At 43.9% G+C, this 18,992-nt stretch overlaps 1 protein-coding gene and 1 pseudogene across 7 annotated transcripts in view; one reads left to right on the top strand and one right to left on the bottom strand.

The window, feature by feature from the left end:
- LOC309531033 (ras-related protein Rab-9B pseudogene) lies at nucleotides 1-13,580 on the bottom strand (annotated as a pseudogene). 5 transcript variants are annotated; one of them, XR_014224698.1, is made up of 5 exons: nucleotides 11,873-11,897; nucleotides 10,003-10,116; nucleotides 3,615-6,441; nucleotides 1,654-1,726; nucleotides 1-655 (listed from the first exon to the last, which is right to left on the bottom strand). The product of XR_014224698.1 is annotated as a ras-related protein Rab-9B pseudogene (transcript). The 5 variants fall into 5 exon arrangements; XR_014224700.1 differs by lacking the exon at nucleotides 11,873-11,897 and having other exon boundaries at nucleotides 3,615-4,651; nucleotides 10,003-10,121; XR_014224699.1 differs by lacking the exons at nucleotides 3,615-6,441; nucleotides 11,873-11,897 and having other exon boundaries at nucleotides 10,003-10,142.
- USPL1 (ubiquitin specific peptidase like 1) overlaps nucleotides 11,305-18,992 on the top strand; it is a gene marked incomplete at its 5' end in the record, with an annotated part of 17,239 nt that continues 9,551 nt past the window's right edge. Inside the window, 3 exons of one of the 2 annotated variants that reach the window (XM_082220248.1) lie at nucleotides 11,632-11,739; nucleotides 17,739-17,898; nucleotides 18,368-18,496. In XM_082220248.1, the coding sequence (XP_082076374.1) occupies nucleotides 17,812-17,898; nucleotides 18,368-18,496 (216 nt within the window). Of the gene's footprint in view, nucleotides 11,740-17,738; nucleotides 17,899-18,367; nucleotides 18,497-18,992 lie in introns of both variants that reach the window. The other variant, XM_082220247.1, reaches the window with a different exon arrangement.

The raw sequence follows: 18,992 nt of genomic DNA on the forward strand, positions 1-18,992 counted from the left end.
GATGTGCCCTTCCCACCCACCCCCTTGGCTGTTCAGCAACAGGAAGAGCCTGCCTTGCTGCTGGCATGCAAGTTGATGGAACTGCCCAGCACACAGCGCTCCAGCTGTTCCTCCACGGCCAACACCCGCCGCACACCTTCCTCAAAGGCCACGGCCACATTGGTGTCGTCCTTGGCGCTTGTCTCCAGGTAGGGGTAGTTGCCGTGCTCCGTGCACCAGGCCCGGGCCTCTTCGGGCATCACCTGCCTCTCCAGCTTGTCCACCTTGTTGCCCAGCACCACAAAGGGGAAGCGCTCGGGGTCCTTCACGTTGGCGTAGCAGAGGAACTCCTTCTGCCAGTGGCCCAGGTTGTCGAAGCTCCGCTGGTCGTCCACGCTGAAGGTCAGCAGGCAGCAGTCGGCCCCCCGGTAGAAGGGGGTCCGCAGGCTCTTGAAGCGCTCCTGCCCGGCCGTGTCCCAAATCTGGAGGGTCACCAAGCGCCCGTCCACCTCCAGGTCCCGGTTGAGGAACTCCACGCCGATGGTGTGGAAAGCCTGCGAGTCAAACTTGTTGGTGACGTAGCGGTTCATGAGAGAGCTCTTCCCAACACCTCCATCGCCCAGGAGGATGACCTTCAGCAGCAGCGACTTCCCACTCATGACGGCAGCGGCAACGTCTAGAGGAAAAAGGCAGACTCCGTTAGTGGTGTTGGGATAGTAATAATTTTATTATTTGTACCCCGCCCATCCGGCTGGGTTGCCCCAGCCACTCTGGTTAGCTTACAGCATATATAAAACATAGTAAAATATCAAACATTAAAAACTTCCCTATATAGGACTGCCTTCAGGTGTCTTCTCAAAGTTACATAGTTCTTTATCTCCTTGACAGGGAGAGCACCACTATCAAGGCGGCCTTCTGCCTTGTTCCCTGTAACTTCGCTTCTCACAGTGAGGGAACTGCCAGAAAACCCTCAGAGGAGGACCTTGGTGTCTGGGCTGAACAATGGGAGTGGAGATGCTCTGTCAGGTATAGTGGGCCAAGGCCGTTTAGGGCTTGAAAGGTAATCACCAGTGCTTTGAACTGTGCTCAGAAATGAACTGGGAGCCAGTAAATATCCTTTAGGACTGGTGTTATATGCTTCTGGCGGCCATATGACATCAAACATTAAAAACTTCCCTATACCTGCCTTCAGATGTCTTCCACAGTTGTTGATCTGTTTTACATCTGGCTGGATAGCTATCCGTCATACTGTAGATGCTTTAGTTGAGATTCCTGCATTGCAGGGGGTTAGACTAGAGGACCCTTAGTGTCCCAACTCTTAGGTTTCTATGACCTGGGACCCTAGGAACTGGCTCCTATGCTCAGGGTAGCTAAAGCATGGCAAACAGCATGGGTTTCTCTGAACCACACTCCTTCAGTGTAGGCTTGTGGTTTGCTGTTTCAGCAGCTATGCTAGGTGGACATTGGTACTGTCCAAGTAAGCCAGTTGCCCCCATGTCACAGAATCATAGAACGGTAGAGCTGAAAGGGTCCACAAGGGTCACCTAGCCCAACCCCTTGCACTCCAGGAATCTTTTGCCCAACGTGGGGCTTGAACCCATAGCCCTAAGATTAAGAGTCTCATGCTCTACCGGGAACACAGCAGCAAAGGTAGAGAGCTGGCTAACTGCCCACCTGTTCTGTGGAGAGAGAAGTCCTGCCTCTGGGGGAGCCTGGCTGATGACACACACACGAATCACCAGCATCCCTGAAAGGCAAGGCAGGCCACTCAGCTTGTTGCACATCACACACACACACACACACACACACACACACACACACACACACACAGTGTATTCCTATCGCTCCCCACATTGTCTCCATATTGCCTCTGGCTCAGCCCCCTCATCTCCAGGTATGGCTAGAAAAAATTCCCTGCCTGAAACCCTAGACGGCTGCCAGTCAGTGCAGACAATAGTTGCCTTGGGGGAATGACAGCTTCCAGCATAATTATTATTATATTTATTTATATCCCGTCTTTTTCTCCGATTCCAGGCAATGTTAGAAACTCAGATATATAAGCTAACTGCCAAAGGGCACCTTAAACCAAGGTTCATAGAATCACAGAGTTGAAGGGTCATCTAGTCCAAACCCCTGGAATGCAGGAATCATTGCTGGGGGTTGGACTAGACCAGGGGTCAGCAACCTAAGGCCCATAAGCCGGAAGCAGCCCGCAGAGGTCGTTTGACCAGCCCACGAGCCACCCCCGATCCGAGCTGCCCGCTTGCGTACTGCACTAAACCGGCGCAGTGCAGCACGGGGGCTCGCTTCCGCAGCAGTGAAAATCACGTCTGTGCGGGTGGGAAGGAGGAAGGCACCAAAAATCGCAGGCACGCATGCAATCCGGCCCATGAAGGGATCTCTGCGGGACCAATCTGGCCCAGGCAAGATAAACCTTGCTGACCCCTGGACTAGACCGTTAGGTTACAGTCGCCTAACAGAATGTCTAGGTACCATTTTTTTTACCATACAATATATTATTATTATTAATTTCATTTCTATAACGCTTTACATTTAAAAGAAAACATCTCAAAGTGGTCGACAACATATTAAAACATCCAATCTAGCCACCCAGAATAAAACAAATTCAAGCTCCCAGGAAAATATTTCAGATCCTTCTCTAAGGACATTCTGCTTTCCCCATATTTACCGTATTTTTTGCTCTATAGGGCGCACCGACCCATAGGGTGCACTTTTGGGGGGGGAGGGAAATAAAGAAAAAAAAATATTTCCCCCCCCCCGAGCCCCAAAGATCAAAGCCATGACAGCGAGCGGGATGGATCCCGCTAGCTGTCTTGGCTTCGTTTTTAGCCTCGGGGCTGGGGGTCTGGGAGCGAAGGCGAGGTTGCGCTCAACCTTGCATTGCTCCCGGAGCTTGCGGGGCTGGCGGCGGGGGAAGCCTGAGCTTCCCATGACCCCAGGCCCCAGAACAGGTCCAGGAGCGATGGCGAGGTTGCGCTCAACCTCGCCATCGCTCCCGGAGCTTGCTGCTATCCGAAGCCCGGGGAGCACGGCGCTGTAGCCCACTGCGCACCCCGGGCTTAGGGCAGCTATCCACAAGCCTGCAGCACCTGGCGGGAACTCCCACCGGGCTCCGCAGGCTTGCGGATAGCTGCCCTAAGCCCGGGGTGTGCAGTGCCACGCTCCCCAGACTTTGGGCTGCAAGCACCTATCCACAAGCCTAAGGCGCCCGGCGGGAACTCCCGCCAGGCGCCGCAGGCTTGCGGATAGCTGCCCTAAGCCTGGGGTGCACAGTGCTGCGCTCCCCGGGCTTCGGGCTGCAAGCAGCTATCTGCAAGCCTTCGGAGCCCGTGGGAGTTCCCGCCAGGCTCCGCAGGCTTACGGATAGCTTCCTGAAGCCTGGAGAGGGAGAGGGGTCGGTGTGAACCAACCCCTCTCGCTCTCCAGGCTTCAGCGAAAGCCTGCATTCGCCCCATAGGACGCCCACACATTTCCCCTTCATTTTTGGAGGGGGAAAAGTGCGTCCTATAGGGCGAAAAATACGGTATTTACCAACTTAATTTATAAAGCTACCCCAGAGCAAAAGAACTCTAGGAAGCCAGTGTGGTGTAGTGGCTAGAGTATCAGACTGAGGCCTGGGGAGGTCTGGGTTCAAATCCCCACTCAAGTCTTGAAGCTCACTGGGTGACCTTTGAGTCAAGCCTCTTCACCTATCTAACAGGTTTGCTGTAGGGATTAGCTGAGGAGTGGGGTGAACCGTGGACTCCTTGGAGAAAAAGTGGGTTATAAATGTAACACATAGTGTCCATGCTGCTAACACAGTGGTTTGACTTTACCCCTGGAGGTGCACTCCACTGTCTAGACCCCAAAGAAGGTTCAACGGTCTATCATCCCCTCCTCACCCCGCTGCTCAAAAATGTTAATTCCCTTTGTCAGATCATTTTCATAGTTTCAAAATCCCGTGAAGCAAACAAAAACTGTACAAAACCACCCCAAAGTCACAGCACTGTAATACCTTTATTAGAACAACACAAAATATCACAAAGTTGAAGGGCAGGAAAAGTTTGTGTCTTAAGCTTGTTATACATGTCCAGCGTCTTCAAACACCCCACCGCTATGCAGTTTGCTCAACAGCTAACCTGATGAAAAGTTATGAAGAACTTGAAATATGGCTTTGTGACATTTTGACTTGCCCTAACAAAGGTATGGCTGGTCAAGGTATGACCACACTACCTACAGCTTTTGGATTCTTTCCTTCTGGAAGTTACTCTGCAATGACTTTAATGTGGACTAGAGAAAGATACTTGTCTGTAGAACTATTCTCAAGCAATTACTGGGGGGGGGGGATGTGTAACTGCAACCTTTGTACAGCCTTCAGGGGTAAGTAATCAATCATGAAGTCTAGAGAGGTTAAAGAGGCATGAATAATTATTGTTCTGCCTTTGATCCTTACTATAGATTCAGTCTTATCAGCTCGTAACCTACATCACTTCCGGAAAGTCTGTGTACAGTAATGGATGCAGAAGCACCCCAAACTGCAAACCTACATAACTAAGGAGCCTGAATGCTATGTTATTGGTGAACTCAATAAATGGGTATTACCACAAACTTCTATTCCAGTATTGTCTGGATTGACACCAGGTTTTCCAGATCCTGTCCCTGATACAGACAACTAAGAAAGAGAGAGGTGAACCGCTGAATGCAGTGGAACATTACTGGGAAGGTTCTCAAGAGATGACAACAGTTTCTCATCATTACTTCCACGAGTTACCTACCAGAAAATAGCAAGCCACTGAAAATACACACCTGGAACATTTGTCAGGTTCTGCACTTTCACCAATACCTTGTTATAAATTCAATTATTGGTCATTGATAAAATGCAGAGCCATGTAACAATATCATAAAACAGTCTGGAAACTGTATTGTTACATACTAAGAAGTCAAGTGCCGTTTAGGTTCACTAGTTGTTGTTGGCATCTGTCTGTCTCTTTGAAAAATACCCCAAACCACAAAAGAAGTAAAGACTGACTTGGCAGTAGGGATTAATCTAAGAATTGTCAAAGCCTCCATTCAGCGAGCCTGTCACTCAGCTGCTTATGGACATGTTAGGAACTCAAGCAAACCAGTTTCTTCTTACCATTTCCACATCCTCAACTGACACTTTAAAAATTCCACGAAACCTGAAAGCCAATGAGCATACAGCCTGGTTGGACAATTTAGGAGGGAGCAAATGCTTAATTTGCTCACTGCCAAATTTATAGCCCCCAGAATAATGAAAGTTTGACACTGGAAATAATAATATGTATCTGAACTTAACCCAAGGTTGTTTTGCTGTCTATTTCCTGGTAAAAACTGTTATGTACAAATGCCTTGAATTTTGCAACTCTTCACTATGACATGCACAACTCCAAATGGCATAATGAGCGATTATTGGCAAAATAGTTCCTCACATATATAGATAAGCAGAAGAAACTAAAAATTCCAAGAATCCTTTTTGCTGTGCTAATCAATATTAAAGCTGATTATACTATGTTTATAGTATGTTGGGTAAGCAATGTCAAGCCTTGGTTTAATTATTCAGCAATATTTGTTTGTAATGCAACATCTTTCTTTAGTGTTGTGGTTAGACTTGGGCCTGCGAGACTTGGGTTCAAATCACTCAGATACGAAGCTCAACTTGTGCTTCACTCTGCCTAACCTACATTACATAGTTGTTTTGAGGAGAGAATGGGGAGAGAACCATGTGTGTCAGGTTGAGAAAGATAGAAATGTATTGTAGTTGTTTTTTTAAATGAAACTTGCTATGAACATTCAAACCTATATTTCAAGTTCTGAAACAGAATAAATACACCTGCTCAGAAGAAACTTATGTTAAATACCTTCTTGCCAATAAAGATGAAGCCTGTTGTGAAATTCTGTTTTATAGCAACGAGGAGAAGACAGGCTGTGGTGACAGTGATGGCTGGAGAATCAGTACCAATTTTAATCTCTGGATTACAGATTTTAGCTGAAGAAGTATTATTTTTAATGTAAATAAATTTACAGGGATTTTTTAATTACATCCGCTTTTTCATGCAGATGTGGCATGTGTTGTTGTTGTTAACTTTGCTGTCTGGTCTTTGTTTTTGAGAGAAGAAAAAATAGTCAATAATAGTTTCACTTACAAAATAAGCCTGTGTGGTAGATAATTTGATTCAATTTTATTATTCCAATGTGTAGTCTCTTGAATCATACTGTTTACTAGTTATAGTTTGCACACATTGAGATCATACACATGAAACAATCACCTTCAGAATACAGTATTACTTTCTTAAATAGAGGCATACTTTATTACCTGTCCTCCTCCTCTTTTTCTTTGATATGGCCTTTGTGTAATGAAGATGGAAAAAGCATCCTGTCAATACTTACCACAGAGCCATCACTGTCTATCAAAAGATTTTTGCTATTCCTATGCTAGAAACGCTTACAAGGAAACAAGAGAGTCTCCAATTAATTATGTTTATTAATAAAACATGTATGTACTTCACTTTTTAGCTGTTGTTTTTTAACCACACAAGACAGCCATATCGGCAGTTTGTATACTAGGACTACTGAGGCAGACAGTAATAAATCTTCTGGTTGGAATACTTCCAGTTCAACAAAACGTGTTAGTGAACTACATTGGGTCTGCAACAGAATGTTGCACTATTGAGTGCTTTTGTTCAATATTTCAGTACATTCCATCACTCTGTTTTGTTTTCTGTGTGTCCTCCACCCATCATAGTGTTCTGCTGCCACTGAGCATGCTCAGTTCTTACTGAACTCTTTATAGAGGGGGGCACCCATTTAAAGGTAAAAGGACCCCTGACCATTAGGTCCAGTCGTGGCCGACTCTGGGGTTGCGGCGCTCATTTCGCTTTATTGGCCGAGGGAGGCGGCATCCAGCTTCCGGGTCATGTGGCCAGCATGACCAAGCCGCTTCTGGCGAACCAGAGCAGCGCACGGAAATGCCTTTTACCTTCCCGCCTGGAGCGGTACCGATTTATTTACTTGCACTTTGACGTGCTTTCGAACTGCTTGGTTGGCAGGAGCAGGGACCGAGAGACGGGAGCTCACCCCGTCACGGGGATTCAAACCGCTGACCTTCTGATTGGCAAGTTCTAGGCTCTGTGGTTTAACCTACAGTGCCACCTGCATCCCATTTACTCCCCCTCTTAATGTTTTTTGTTTTCTGCTTCTGCAACCTCAGGGTTTTCCCGCAAACATGCTAGTAACTCTTCATTGCACTTGGATTTTATTGTTTTGGCTATGTAAGGACCAGCACTCAGAACCAAGATGACTATTGCCAAGAAAATGGCTTTCCTACTTCAGCCTGTGTAAAAGCTGGTCTCTGCAAGAGTTTCCCCCCATTAACTGGATTTGTTTCATCAAGTTGGAGCGCCTATGCTAGCTTGTGCTACTGTGTTTCAAGGCCAAAGCCGTAACACGCTAACCGGGAAGCTGTGAGAAGTCTGTGAGAATGCACACAGACCAGAGCCAGACGTTTCTAGCTACCAAGCCTTTTGACTGGTCCTGGGGATCCATTGTAGCTGTTATGCTTTGTACTACTGCTATTTTTACTTCATTTTTACCCTATCCCTTTTAAATAAACCCACCTCATTTAAAACTGGTGTCTGTCTGCTTAGGTAAAGCCGTGGTACTGTATCTGGCCCTAACCTCTTGGTTATAATATACTGAGTAAGCTGGTAACCTAAGGCTTAGGAAGCAGAATCTGGTTTTTAACTTTTGCTTCTCTGGAATATTAGTGTCTGGTAAGCTATGGGAGTCTCCTGGCCCAGGTTGGTTGGGCGTATGGAGTGGTGGCAATGTACTACCTGGCAGGGTTGGCTTTAGACACCATTTGTATCAATAAGAGCCGATTCCTGGGATTTGGGGGACTAGGTTTTGACAACTATTAGTATATAATGCAATACTTCTGTTCAGGATTCCAGCCACTCCATTCCATTTCCCTCCCTCTGGCTTTCCATTCCCTCAGCCTCAAAAGTTCAGTCAGCAGTCTGTGCCCACTGAGCACACACAGTTCTCAGTGGATTGTTTTGGGCAGCTCTCACTTCCATCCCTGGCAATACTTATAAATAGCTTCTCAGTGTGAAACATGAAATGACCTATCTAGACATTGTGTGGGTTCCTTCTACTCCTCCCATAATGTGCATTTCTTCCTTGCACTGTTGTGTTCTGGTGATGCTCGCAGGCTTCTGGTTGGCCACTATGAGAAAAGGATGCTGGAGTAGGCAGGCCACTGGCCTCACCCAGCAGGGCTATTAGGTTCCTTCATCCTTCTTTTCCAGGCACTTCATTCCACCCCCCACCAACTGTCAGGTCCCCCCCCCCAACGATCAGTCTGTTACCTCTGAGGATGTGGACAGGCTGCTTGGACAAGTGAAACCGACCACCTGTCTCCTTGATCCTTGCCCATCCTGGCTGATAAAAGCGAGCCGGGAAGGGCTGGGCGATGGCCTTATCGGTAGTGGTACCCGCCCTGTGGAACACCCTCCCATCAGATGTCAAAGAGATAAACAATTACCTGACATTCAGAAGACATCTTAAGGCAGCCCTGTTCAGGGAAGTTTTTAATATGTAATGCTGTACTGTTTTTAACACTTGATTGGGAGCCGCCCAGAGTGGCTGGGGAAACTCAGCCAGATGGACGGGGTATAATAAATTATTATTATTATTATCAGTCAGCATTTCATGGGTACTAGCCATGCTCAGCCTTCAATGAGCTATTATTGGAATATTCTCCCCACCATAGGATTTTCCTCCCCACATATTTTCTGTACTTCTGCAAACTGTAGGGTTCTCCCATGTCTGCTTATAACACCCTCTTGTGCAGAGGTGGTGTGGTTCTGGTTGGTTTAGATTCATTTAGATTTCCTGCTGACAAATCAGCAGATATGGTGGTATAGAATCCAGGCAATGGGTAATGTATATTTTTTTACACTGGTATGCCCTCCACCTCCTTGGTCTTTATTTATTTCCCACCTTTTTCTCTAAGGAGCCTAAGGTAGTGGACATGGTTCTCCTGCTCCCAATGTAATCCCCACAACAAATCTGTGAGGTACGTTAGGCTGAGACTGAGTCACTGAGTGGTCAAAAGTCACCTGGTGAGTTTCACGGCCAAGTGGGGATTTGAACCCTGGTCTCCTAGTCCACCACTCTAACCGCTCAACCACACTGACTCTCTGTTAGAAAGATGCGCACACACCCATAATCTCTGGCAGGTATCCTCAAAAGAGTCCCTCAAAAGTATCATATCCTTTCCTCAAAAATCTGTCTATACAGATATTTCAGAGTAGCTGGAAGTGTTGATATGGAAAAGTGGGGACCTGGAATCTAAAAATCAACTACTGCCAAGTAGTAACATATAACAGGAATCAATTTACATATTATCATGCATGCACCTGAGTGGGCAAACATCATGCTAGAATGGTCCCCTTTTCTCTGATAGGCACTAAGTGCCCACAACTGCACAATAGGAACTGCTTTCCCCTCACTTCATCTCCACACCAGGGGAAGCTGGTTGTATTCAAACTAGAATGCACTCAAGAAAAAGGAGCCACCTTAAGGTACAGTGTTGAGGTCATGTAAAAGTAAGGGTCAGATCTTCGTATACAGTAAATGCATTCATGCACATATACAGATCCTTTATCAACAGCTTGACTGGTTTTAGGTATGGGCCACATGAAGACAGTCTTGTGGAGAATCGGGAAAGGCAATAACATTTGCAGACCATGACATAGAAACAAAGTCACAACAAGGTGTAACTCCATTGGTATATCTATTAAGATAAACATCTATCCCTGAAATGTTACAGCTATGTACATCCTTAAAATAAAACCCCTGGCCAATTTGCACCCATTCATTACTACTAATGAGCTTATGAAATGGAAAAATGTTCTGCCCCATATCACTGGGAAAGAAATCTGTCTACTTTTTAAAACAGGATACCAGAATCTTTGACACATTTTACACCACAAAACTTACAATCTCTCTTTGTGGAAGAACTCTTATAAATGACTTAACCTCCAACCTTCTAATGAGAATTATTTCCTGGGTGAGACTTTAAGTGGTTTGCATCTGCTTAGGTCTGTGGTTAATCTGGAAACAAAGGAATTCACAGTTAAACCATGTGTCTCAAGTTAGCTAGCATTTATATGGAATTACATAAATGTGCACATAAAAATGATATAAAAACAATAAGTCTTGTAACACCTTAAAGACTGAGGCTGCATTCACATAGGAGTTTATTCTATTTTCATGCCTTTTCCCTTTTAAGTTCCACATTACATGTGAGCTTTCACATGACATAAAAGTCACTTCTGGAACTATAGTGGAATATAGGTCAAGATTCGTGCTCATTTCCACATTATTTGCTTCCAGAAAAAAAAAAAATCCGTTTGCAAATAATATGGAAATAAGTGCTAAACCTGCACAATTTTCCACTACAGTCCTGGAACCATCTTTCACATGGTGTGAAAGCTCAGATATACAGTAATGTGGAAATTAACAGCTACAGAAAACTAGTGAAAATGGAACAAACTGTTATGTGAATGCAGCCAAAATTTATTATTACAGGGAAAGTGTTTGTGGACTAACTTATTCTCCATCTTCAAGGTGCCACGGGAGTTCTTGTTGTGCTTGCGGCTACAGACTAGACTGACCATCCTTCTATAAAGTACAAGTTAGAGATAATAACCAGCAAACAGCATACGGTTTGGGGGTTGAATCACCTCCACTCTATACCAGCCCTATTGAGACCTCTAAGAACATGAGAACAGTCTGCTGGTTCAGGCGGATGGTCCATCTAGTCCAGCCTCCTGTTCTCATTGTGGCCCAACTAGAAGCCTGTGGGAAACCAACAAGCAGGATTCAAGCACAGTAGCCCTCTCCCCTCCTGCGATTTCCAGCAACTGTTATTCAGAAGCACTGCCATGAAGGCAGAGCTAATAGCCATCCATAGCTCACTCTCTCTCCTCCATAAATCTGTCTCATCTTGCCATCTAGGTTGTTGGCCATCCCTGCCTCCTGTGGGAGAGAGTTCCATAGTTTAACCCTGAGCTTTTGCACGAAGAAGTACTTCCTTTTATCCGTCCTGAATCTCCCAACGCTCAGCTTCACCGGCTGCCCGCGGTGCCACGAGGGAAGCAAACGTTTCTCTCTCCCCTTTCTCGACGCCTTCGCACCCTTTCCCCACCGTGCTGCCTGCTCGCTCCTTTCCTCTTAAACAGCTAAATCCTGGGCGCGGCTGCCTCAGTTAAGCGGAACTTTGTCCCGCTTCTTCCCCGCATGTCTCCCTGGCAAGCTGCTGTCGCGGCAAGGGCGGGAACCGTTCCCGCCATGAGGAGAAATAAGGAAAGGTCGACTTTCCTCCTTCCACCTCCTCAGCGCTTCCCCACAACGAGCCTCCTGACAGGCTCCTTCACGAAGCAAAAGAGGCCCTCTTCCACGCGCGAGCCGAGAGGGAAGAGAAGGAGGCTCCCGACACCGCCCCCCCCGGCTGCCATTTTCCCCACACGGGCCCGGCAGGCCCCGCCTCAGTGCGGTTGTGCGGCGAGGGAAAAGGAGGAGCGACGCGAAGCCGCTTCGAGAGGACGGCGCCGGAAGCTGCACTACAAGGCCTCAGCCGGCCTGACGAACGCACGAGCGGCGTCGCCGTCGCCTGAGGAGCCGGCTCTCCCCCTGGCGCCTGTCCCCTCTTCCTTTCCCGCGGGGGGCCCTGCGGTGAGTAACGGCTTCACGGGGCTCCCCTGCTCGGGCGGGGAAGGGGAGCCGCCGGCCCCCTGCTCCTCCACCTCCTACTCCTCGTGGCAACCCGGGTTGCGAGCATCCCGGCGTTGCTGTTCGCTTGCGTTACCTTTCGCTTACACGGGTGTCTAGGCCGCTTCTCACGTGACGACGGTGCGCTCGGCTCGCCCCCCTGAGCCATCCGCGCGGCGGGGAGCGCGGGCCTGAGAGGGTCGCTTTCGCGTCTGGCTTGCTTGCTTGCCCGCACGTGGGGAAGCTTCTCCAGCTGCCTTGTTTTGTGTGGGGAGTGGCTTCGCACGTGACGGCGGTTCGCTTTCTCCCGTATGCGCAGCTCCCTCCATGTTGGGTGCTTAGACGCACTTGAACGTGGAAGTAAATCCCGGTCCTTGAGGGTATGTTCCCACGGAACGAGGAGTGACCCGGGGTCTAAGGTTGATGATGGCAGCCTAAGATCTTGAGAGGGATCTTGAAACCATATTGCTGGGATTTAGCCCTGTTGGGTTCCAGAAGCCTCAGACATGCACAGAAAGCGGAATTTTAGCAGGACCTGCCTTTCCTCCTGGCACGCTAGTAAGGTTGTTTAAACACAAACACACACATCACCCCCTACAAGTGGTGAAATAATTCTTTTCATGAAACTTTTTAAGGGATGTGTGTGCCATCTCAGGAGCTAGACGTAACAACTTCCATTATTTATTTAAGGTTTTCCCCCCAAACTCTTAAGCACTACAGTGGAAAAGCAGCCTAAACATTCTCTGTTATAATGGTATCATTTAACAAAAATTAGCTATCTTATTAACGTGCTTTACCATCCAATTGTACTTGCAGCCAGGGTTGTTAAAGAATGAAAATCAGGTGCCTTTTGCCATATTATCTATGCAAGTCATCATACAAAGGTGATACTGGCATTCTGTTTAATTGCTGACTGGGAATACTGAACCAGATGGTGAAAGCAAGGCACTTTACCAAGAAATCCAGGCATGTGGTACTGGGAGCACTCACACAAACTGTCTTCTATGCTGAAAACATGTGCAAGGGAATCACGAGCTAGTCCTGCCTTCTGCTGACTACATGTGCATCAGTCCCACATTTGGCCAGGTGAAACATGTTCCTGATTGGCTCAGGATTCCCGCTCAGTCTAATGCATGCTTGTACACACAGAGTCCCATCCCACAGCCAGCATGTGTCAGCAGTTGGAATGGTGCATAGGGTTAGTAAGTAGCCTTTATTTTTAACGTGCTGAGTTTGACTTCCATTAGGTTCCAGTTCATAGCGATTGGGCTGTTATTTGTTGTACCGACAGATATTATGACTGCTGCTCTGTATTTCTGGACAGCATGCACTTTTCAAGTGTTAGTTACCAGCATTCATTTGGAACTGTAAAGACCTAAAAGAAATATTATAGCATTTAGTGCATTTCATAGCTGCTGGTGCCTTTTAAAATTATTGCTATATTTTATATTCTGTTGTTGTTTCCAACGTTAACAGTTGTATATACAAAGCATTAATTTGTACTTTTGTACAACAACATTATATATAGTTAAAAACCTAGCCTTCTCAGTCTTACTAACCTTAACTAAAATATATCCTCCAAATTTGAAACTTTAGAACAATTCTTTTATGTATGGAAAAGCATATCTCTTATTCTGCATTCCTGTAACTTTAACCAGTTTCAGTTTTGGATATATGCAAAGTTGCCTTTTTCCTTTTTAAATGTTTAAAAGCTGCCTTTCTGGACCAAGTCCACCCATGGTACCTAGTGGGTTAGAATTCTATGCAGACTGTTTAAAAACAACATTATTATAGTATTAAGGTACATACATGCCACAGCAGAGTGCTCATATCAATATTCAATATTATTAATACTATACTAATTGGTATTTCTACTGCTTATTTCTGTTGATATTAATCAATATAGGCCGAAGCAATATTGGTCTTCTACTGAAACATAATTGCAAGGTCATGGTTTTTTAATTCCAATTTGGCATTGACCACTTCAGTCTTAATATAGATTTGTTTGTTCAACCATAGGTGATTGCATTGTTTGGCACCTTCTTTACTGAATCCTTGTGGCCAGAACAGTTCAAGTGTCTTTAGCAGGCCAAGCCCAGCAGCAATAGTGGCATGATTTGATTTGCTTATGACAAATATAGATGTATGGAAATGCTGACAGGTTTGGTTTACTTGTTCAGTTTGCAATACTCATTACTACTTTTTCATTACTTACTTACTAATTTGCAGTGATCCACAGTGCACTTTCTTACACAATTTGACTGCAGTCTTTTGCCTAACATGTTTTGTATCTTAGTTGACCACACACATGAAGTAAGAGCACCTATCTTTGTGCTATTGATGGTAGTTCATTTGTACCTATAACTGTTTCAATGGCTTTCTCCAAAATCTCTGAATATCTGTGTTCAGATTCCTGCATTATAAAGAAACATCTATAAACCTCAGATTCCCATTTCTCCATAATGTTAAGGAAGCATAAGGAGCAGTTCACCTCATTTCAGTATTCTGCTGCAAAATAGGCAGGGCAACATTGCTTATAAAAGGGGTGCCCAAACTTTTTTCAAAGGGGCCAAATTTGGTGAAGTTTTTTGAGTTGTTGAGCTATTCTCACTGAGTTTCTGGAGTGGGGGTCTGGTTGCAAGATTAGTATCGTTTGACCATGAGATTTCCAGCAACCTCCTGGTTTTATATAAACTAAAAAGAAAATTGCAGGTGATTTCTTATAGCTAGAAGAGGTGAGGTGAAAGAACAAAAACTGTGTTAATATTTGTGTATGATGCAAATGAATACATTTTCCAATGGGCAGGATACCTATATTGCTGCCAGTGCCTGACACATCATTTCACAATCACTCATGCAAATGGTGATTGAAACCATGTGGATGAATCCATCAACTGTTGAGTCCATAACTACTTGAATTACTAATATGGTAATCTTGTCTGATCAAAGGTATTAACTGCATCTTCACAAAAGAAATGGGCTCTCTTTGCCCACTAAAGTTTATTATGTAGTGTGTTTATTAGTCTTTAAGGTGCTGCAAGTTTTCTTTTTTGCAAATCAACATTTCTGTCAGGTATTGACATGGATGTGCATTATTTGTTTGTGTCTCACCTAGTTTAGTCTACTAGTTAGGTTTGTGCTGCTTTAAGTGTCTTGGAGGAAAGAATTCAATATCAGTTAAATAAATGAATTACAATATTAAAAGCAATAAAGTTTCTTAATTGCCATTTAATGTTACTGATCCTGAACATAATCATGGACTCTTGCTACAGAGATAGAATATATTTATTACTATTATGTATTAAATGTGTTAGTCACTTTATATTGCCCAGGGCAACCCAAAGCAACTTACAACCAAACATACAATAAACCGCACATAGGTACATTAAAACCAAGGGGAAAGAGGAATGCATTTTTCAAATCCCACTCATTTCTAAAAGGCCACAGATAGTTAAAGGCCAAAGTATCAGTATGGCTGCTAAATCTGGAGATCAGCCAGAAATCAAGGTTGTAGGGCACTGGTTAATTGAAACAGTGTCTGAGCAGTCATTTCCATAGGTAGTGCTGAAGTAAAAGCATGTATTTGTTATTAGACTATTACAAAATAGTTTGTGCTGTTGTCTATTACTTCAGCTATTTCACACCAATAGTTCAGTGAAAGTATTACCATTGGCTGTACCATTTTTAGGATAGTGATTCACAATTGGTTTGAAAGCTAGTGTGAGGTTATAGTTATGTTCTATGCCTGTTTTAGAACACTGATTTTAATAATGAGATATTTAAAAGTAGCTTGAGTATACATAAAGATAGGAGAAGGTGTTGCTGTTTCAGTGCTTACTAGGTTTCTGTCAGTGGTCTTATGTGGACAAGCTGATTGGAGATGAATCCAAGCAAAGCTGTTCTAACAATGGCTAGCAGGCTTGTACTCTTTTTAGGAGGGGTAAAGGATAATAGGGGGGTTATCTCCTCTAGGCACCCAAAATTACAGTCTTGGGTTGCTATTGGGTCTTCTAAGCATTTGAAAGGAGGTCTAGGGGAAGTCAGAAAATTGCAGACCAGCTAGCCTAGCTTCTGTCCAGATGAACTGATGGAAACCATTATTAAAGATATAAGCAATCCTTTTGAAATCCTGCTTCACCAACATTTTACTGTTCTTTGCCTTCATCTACATGCTTACTGACACCCCAAACGGATAGATATTGTAAGTGTTGGCTTCTAAAAAGCTTTTAACAAAGTCTATAGCCAAAAGCATTTATTTAGAACTTAGCAGTCAAGGGATATGTGGATAGGTCCTCTTACGGATTAGAAACTGGTTAAAGAACAAGAAAGTAGTTCTGATAATAGAGGGAAGTAAGAAGTGAGGTATCCCAAGAATCTTCACTGGGATCAATGCTATTTAACACGTTCCTAAATTGTTAGGAGGAGAGCAATGAGCTGGTCAAGTTTGTAGATGGAACCAGATTATTCAGGGTGGTGGTAAAACCCATGGACTGTGAACCACTTCAGAAGGCTCCAAACTGAGTAAGTGGGCAACAGAATGGCAAGTGGGGTTCACTGTAAGTAAAACATAAATTGATACTTGGGCAAAAATTTTGAACTTCACTGATGGAATCTGAACTGGCGAGGTAAGAAACTTTGGCATTGTCGTGACAATTCCCTGAAAACATCAACTGAGAACATAGCTGTCACAGGAAAGACAAATTTCATGGTAGGGATTTTGCTCACCATTTGTGACTGTTTTTGACATTGGTTTTAAAAGCTGAAGAATATGTTCACGTACTATTTCAGAATGAAATGGGTTTTAGTTTAGCACAAGCTAGCTCTGAACTAGCTAGCTTTTGTGCATTGCTTGTATGCAGATCCTTTCAGAATTACTGTGTTTTTATTATTATTTCTCTTCTTCTCTGCTGTTGATGCTATGACAGCGTATCTGCCCTCCCATGAAAATATTGAATGGCAAAGTACAAGAGAAACAAAAAAGACTATTGAACTGAATTGTACCTAGTGAGTTTCTGTTTACAACTAGCTTCTTAAAGACCCAGTTTATATATGACCCAAATAACAGGAAAGTTCCTTACCTGTGTAAGCATTTCAAGTATTTCACGGTCATATTTAAATCCACATCACAGCAACCCATATATGTTTAATGTGAGCTAACATGGTAATGGCATGCATATGCCCATGCTGTTGACTGTCGGAATGCTATTGGCACATACACATGATCTGGTGCATGCTTATTTTAACATGAGAGAAATGAAATGCATAATCAAATGAGTTTTCTGCCCACCCCAAAATGGCCCAGGTCAGACATAAATTGGGCACAGCTGAGGTCTAGCTTGCACCTAATGCTAGCTGATCACTAACTAGAGAATGGGAGAAGGGAAGGAGGGGATGTACACATGATCATGTCTGCAGGAGCTCCCAGTCTATCTATAGTTAATTGATTGGGCATCATTGTACCTGCATCATCCGTGGCACATACACTATAGGCAAGACTTTCTGCCTAACTTTGGTAGCACTATATCAGGCAGTGTTGTCTATTTGCTTGGGCTGAAATGTGAACAGCAGTTTTCGTAGCACACCCAGTGTAGAGCACCTAGGATGACATGATGCAGTTTTTGTCATCTTCCCTAGATTGTGCCACAAGTTGCTTGATTGCTTTGCAGGTAGAACAGCAACAATATTTTCAAGAGCTGTTGGGGCTATTAATTCATCTGTTTATATTCCAAATACGAACTTCAAGTCAAGTTAGTTTCTTTTCATGCTTGTAGGTTTTTGGTGTGGGTTCTCTCTCACTCACTCTTTCACACACACACATTTTTTTATATGGTTTTCTTGATTTAAGGAAATGCATCTACTTCTATGCCACACAAAAAAATCTTTCTTTAATGTGCTTTCTAAAAATTGCTCTTGGGGAAAAAAAAAGCTTATTTAACTTTTCTTGTTCACTTCTTATTTTTCAGAGTATATGGGGAAAAAATCCTTAGGACTGTTGAAAAATTGCAAGTGACATGATAATTTGGCCAGTGCCTCAGAATGATGGATTGCCAGAAGATTGGAAATGGTTTGCAAGTGACTGGTATAGGGGCATCTGCACTCCACATGGTGGGGTATTTGGGAAAAGTCAGTTCAGTTCTCTTTCACATTGTGCAAAGTTCTCTTTTTTCATTCCTCCTCCTCAAGTTTGAGAGAGTTTTTCATTTCTATTGGCCTAATTTATATGACCTTCCAAAAAAAATTGTAAAATTTATTTTTCCACGGAAATCTTACTGAAATGGCGAAAGATTTACTTTCAAATGTTGTTACCTATTCCCCAAAAGTTTATGAACACATTTGATCTATTGCTGGTTATATTTTCACGGTCAGACTGATGGTAAAGGCTATTTTGTTCAGTGCATATAGCCCGAACAGTCAATATAAAAGCCAATTTATGTACAGTATCGTTTGCTCTCATCTGTATTTGATTTGTTATGTTTCACTGCTGTCAGATTTAACTCTGAAACACATAAATGCTATGAAATTCATTTTACCATGTTTTAATATTTGGCCTCTCAAGAATAACACATTTGTTGTTTGTTTTACATCACTTCAGGACTCCAATTCTGCAGAAGTAACTCCCGATGGAAGTTGCCCAGCTTGCAAAAAGAAGGGTCTCATACGAGGTCTAAGAATATATCACCTCAGTTTTGAAGAATCTATTTTCTTGTGTGAAAATCCACAGGTGCATCACTTTTTCTTGTTGAGTTGGGATTGGTCCAGTTTTCCTATAATCCATGATTCTTAATCTGAACACTTATACTAATTTCCTAAGTAGTTGCCGTAATGTTTTATAACTGGGTATCCCTGGGTATCCCTTTGGCATATAAAAGAATGGTTTCATTAAACCGCAAGTACATTATGTTTGAATAGATAGACAGATTATGGCTTGTGCTTAGGGATGAACAGTGAGAGAAAAATGGTGTTGTGGGAGGAGGAAAGGCTAAATCCATAGGAGAATCTGGGAGGGCGGTGATCTAAGGTTACATCGCCTAAGCGCTGATTAATCCAAGCCTAATTCATCAAAACTAGAAATTTTATTCCTTTTTGTAAAAGTCGGAAAAAAGAGAGCAGCAGCAATAGGCACATCAAATGTCCAGAAAAACATTTCAGAAATATCCTTTCAAACAAATAGTGAGAGAAAAACCAAATATTACTCTGCAGATACTCTCTTTCAAGCC

The sequence above is a fragment of the Podarcis vaucheri genome, assembly GCF_965113315.1.
Source record: "Podarcis vaucheri genome assembly, chromosome: 4".
In the NCBI taxonomy this organism is placed as follows: Eukaryota; Metazoa; Chordata; class Lepidosauria; order Squamata; family Lacertidae; genus Podarcis; species Podarcis vaucheri.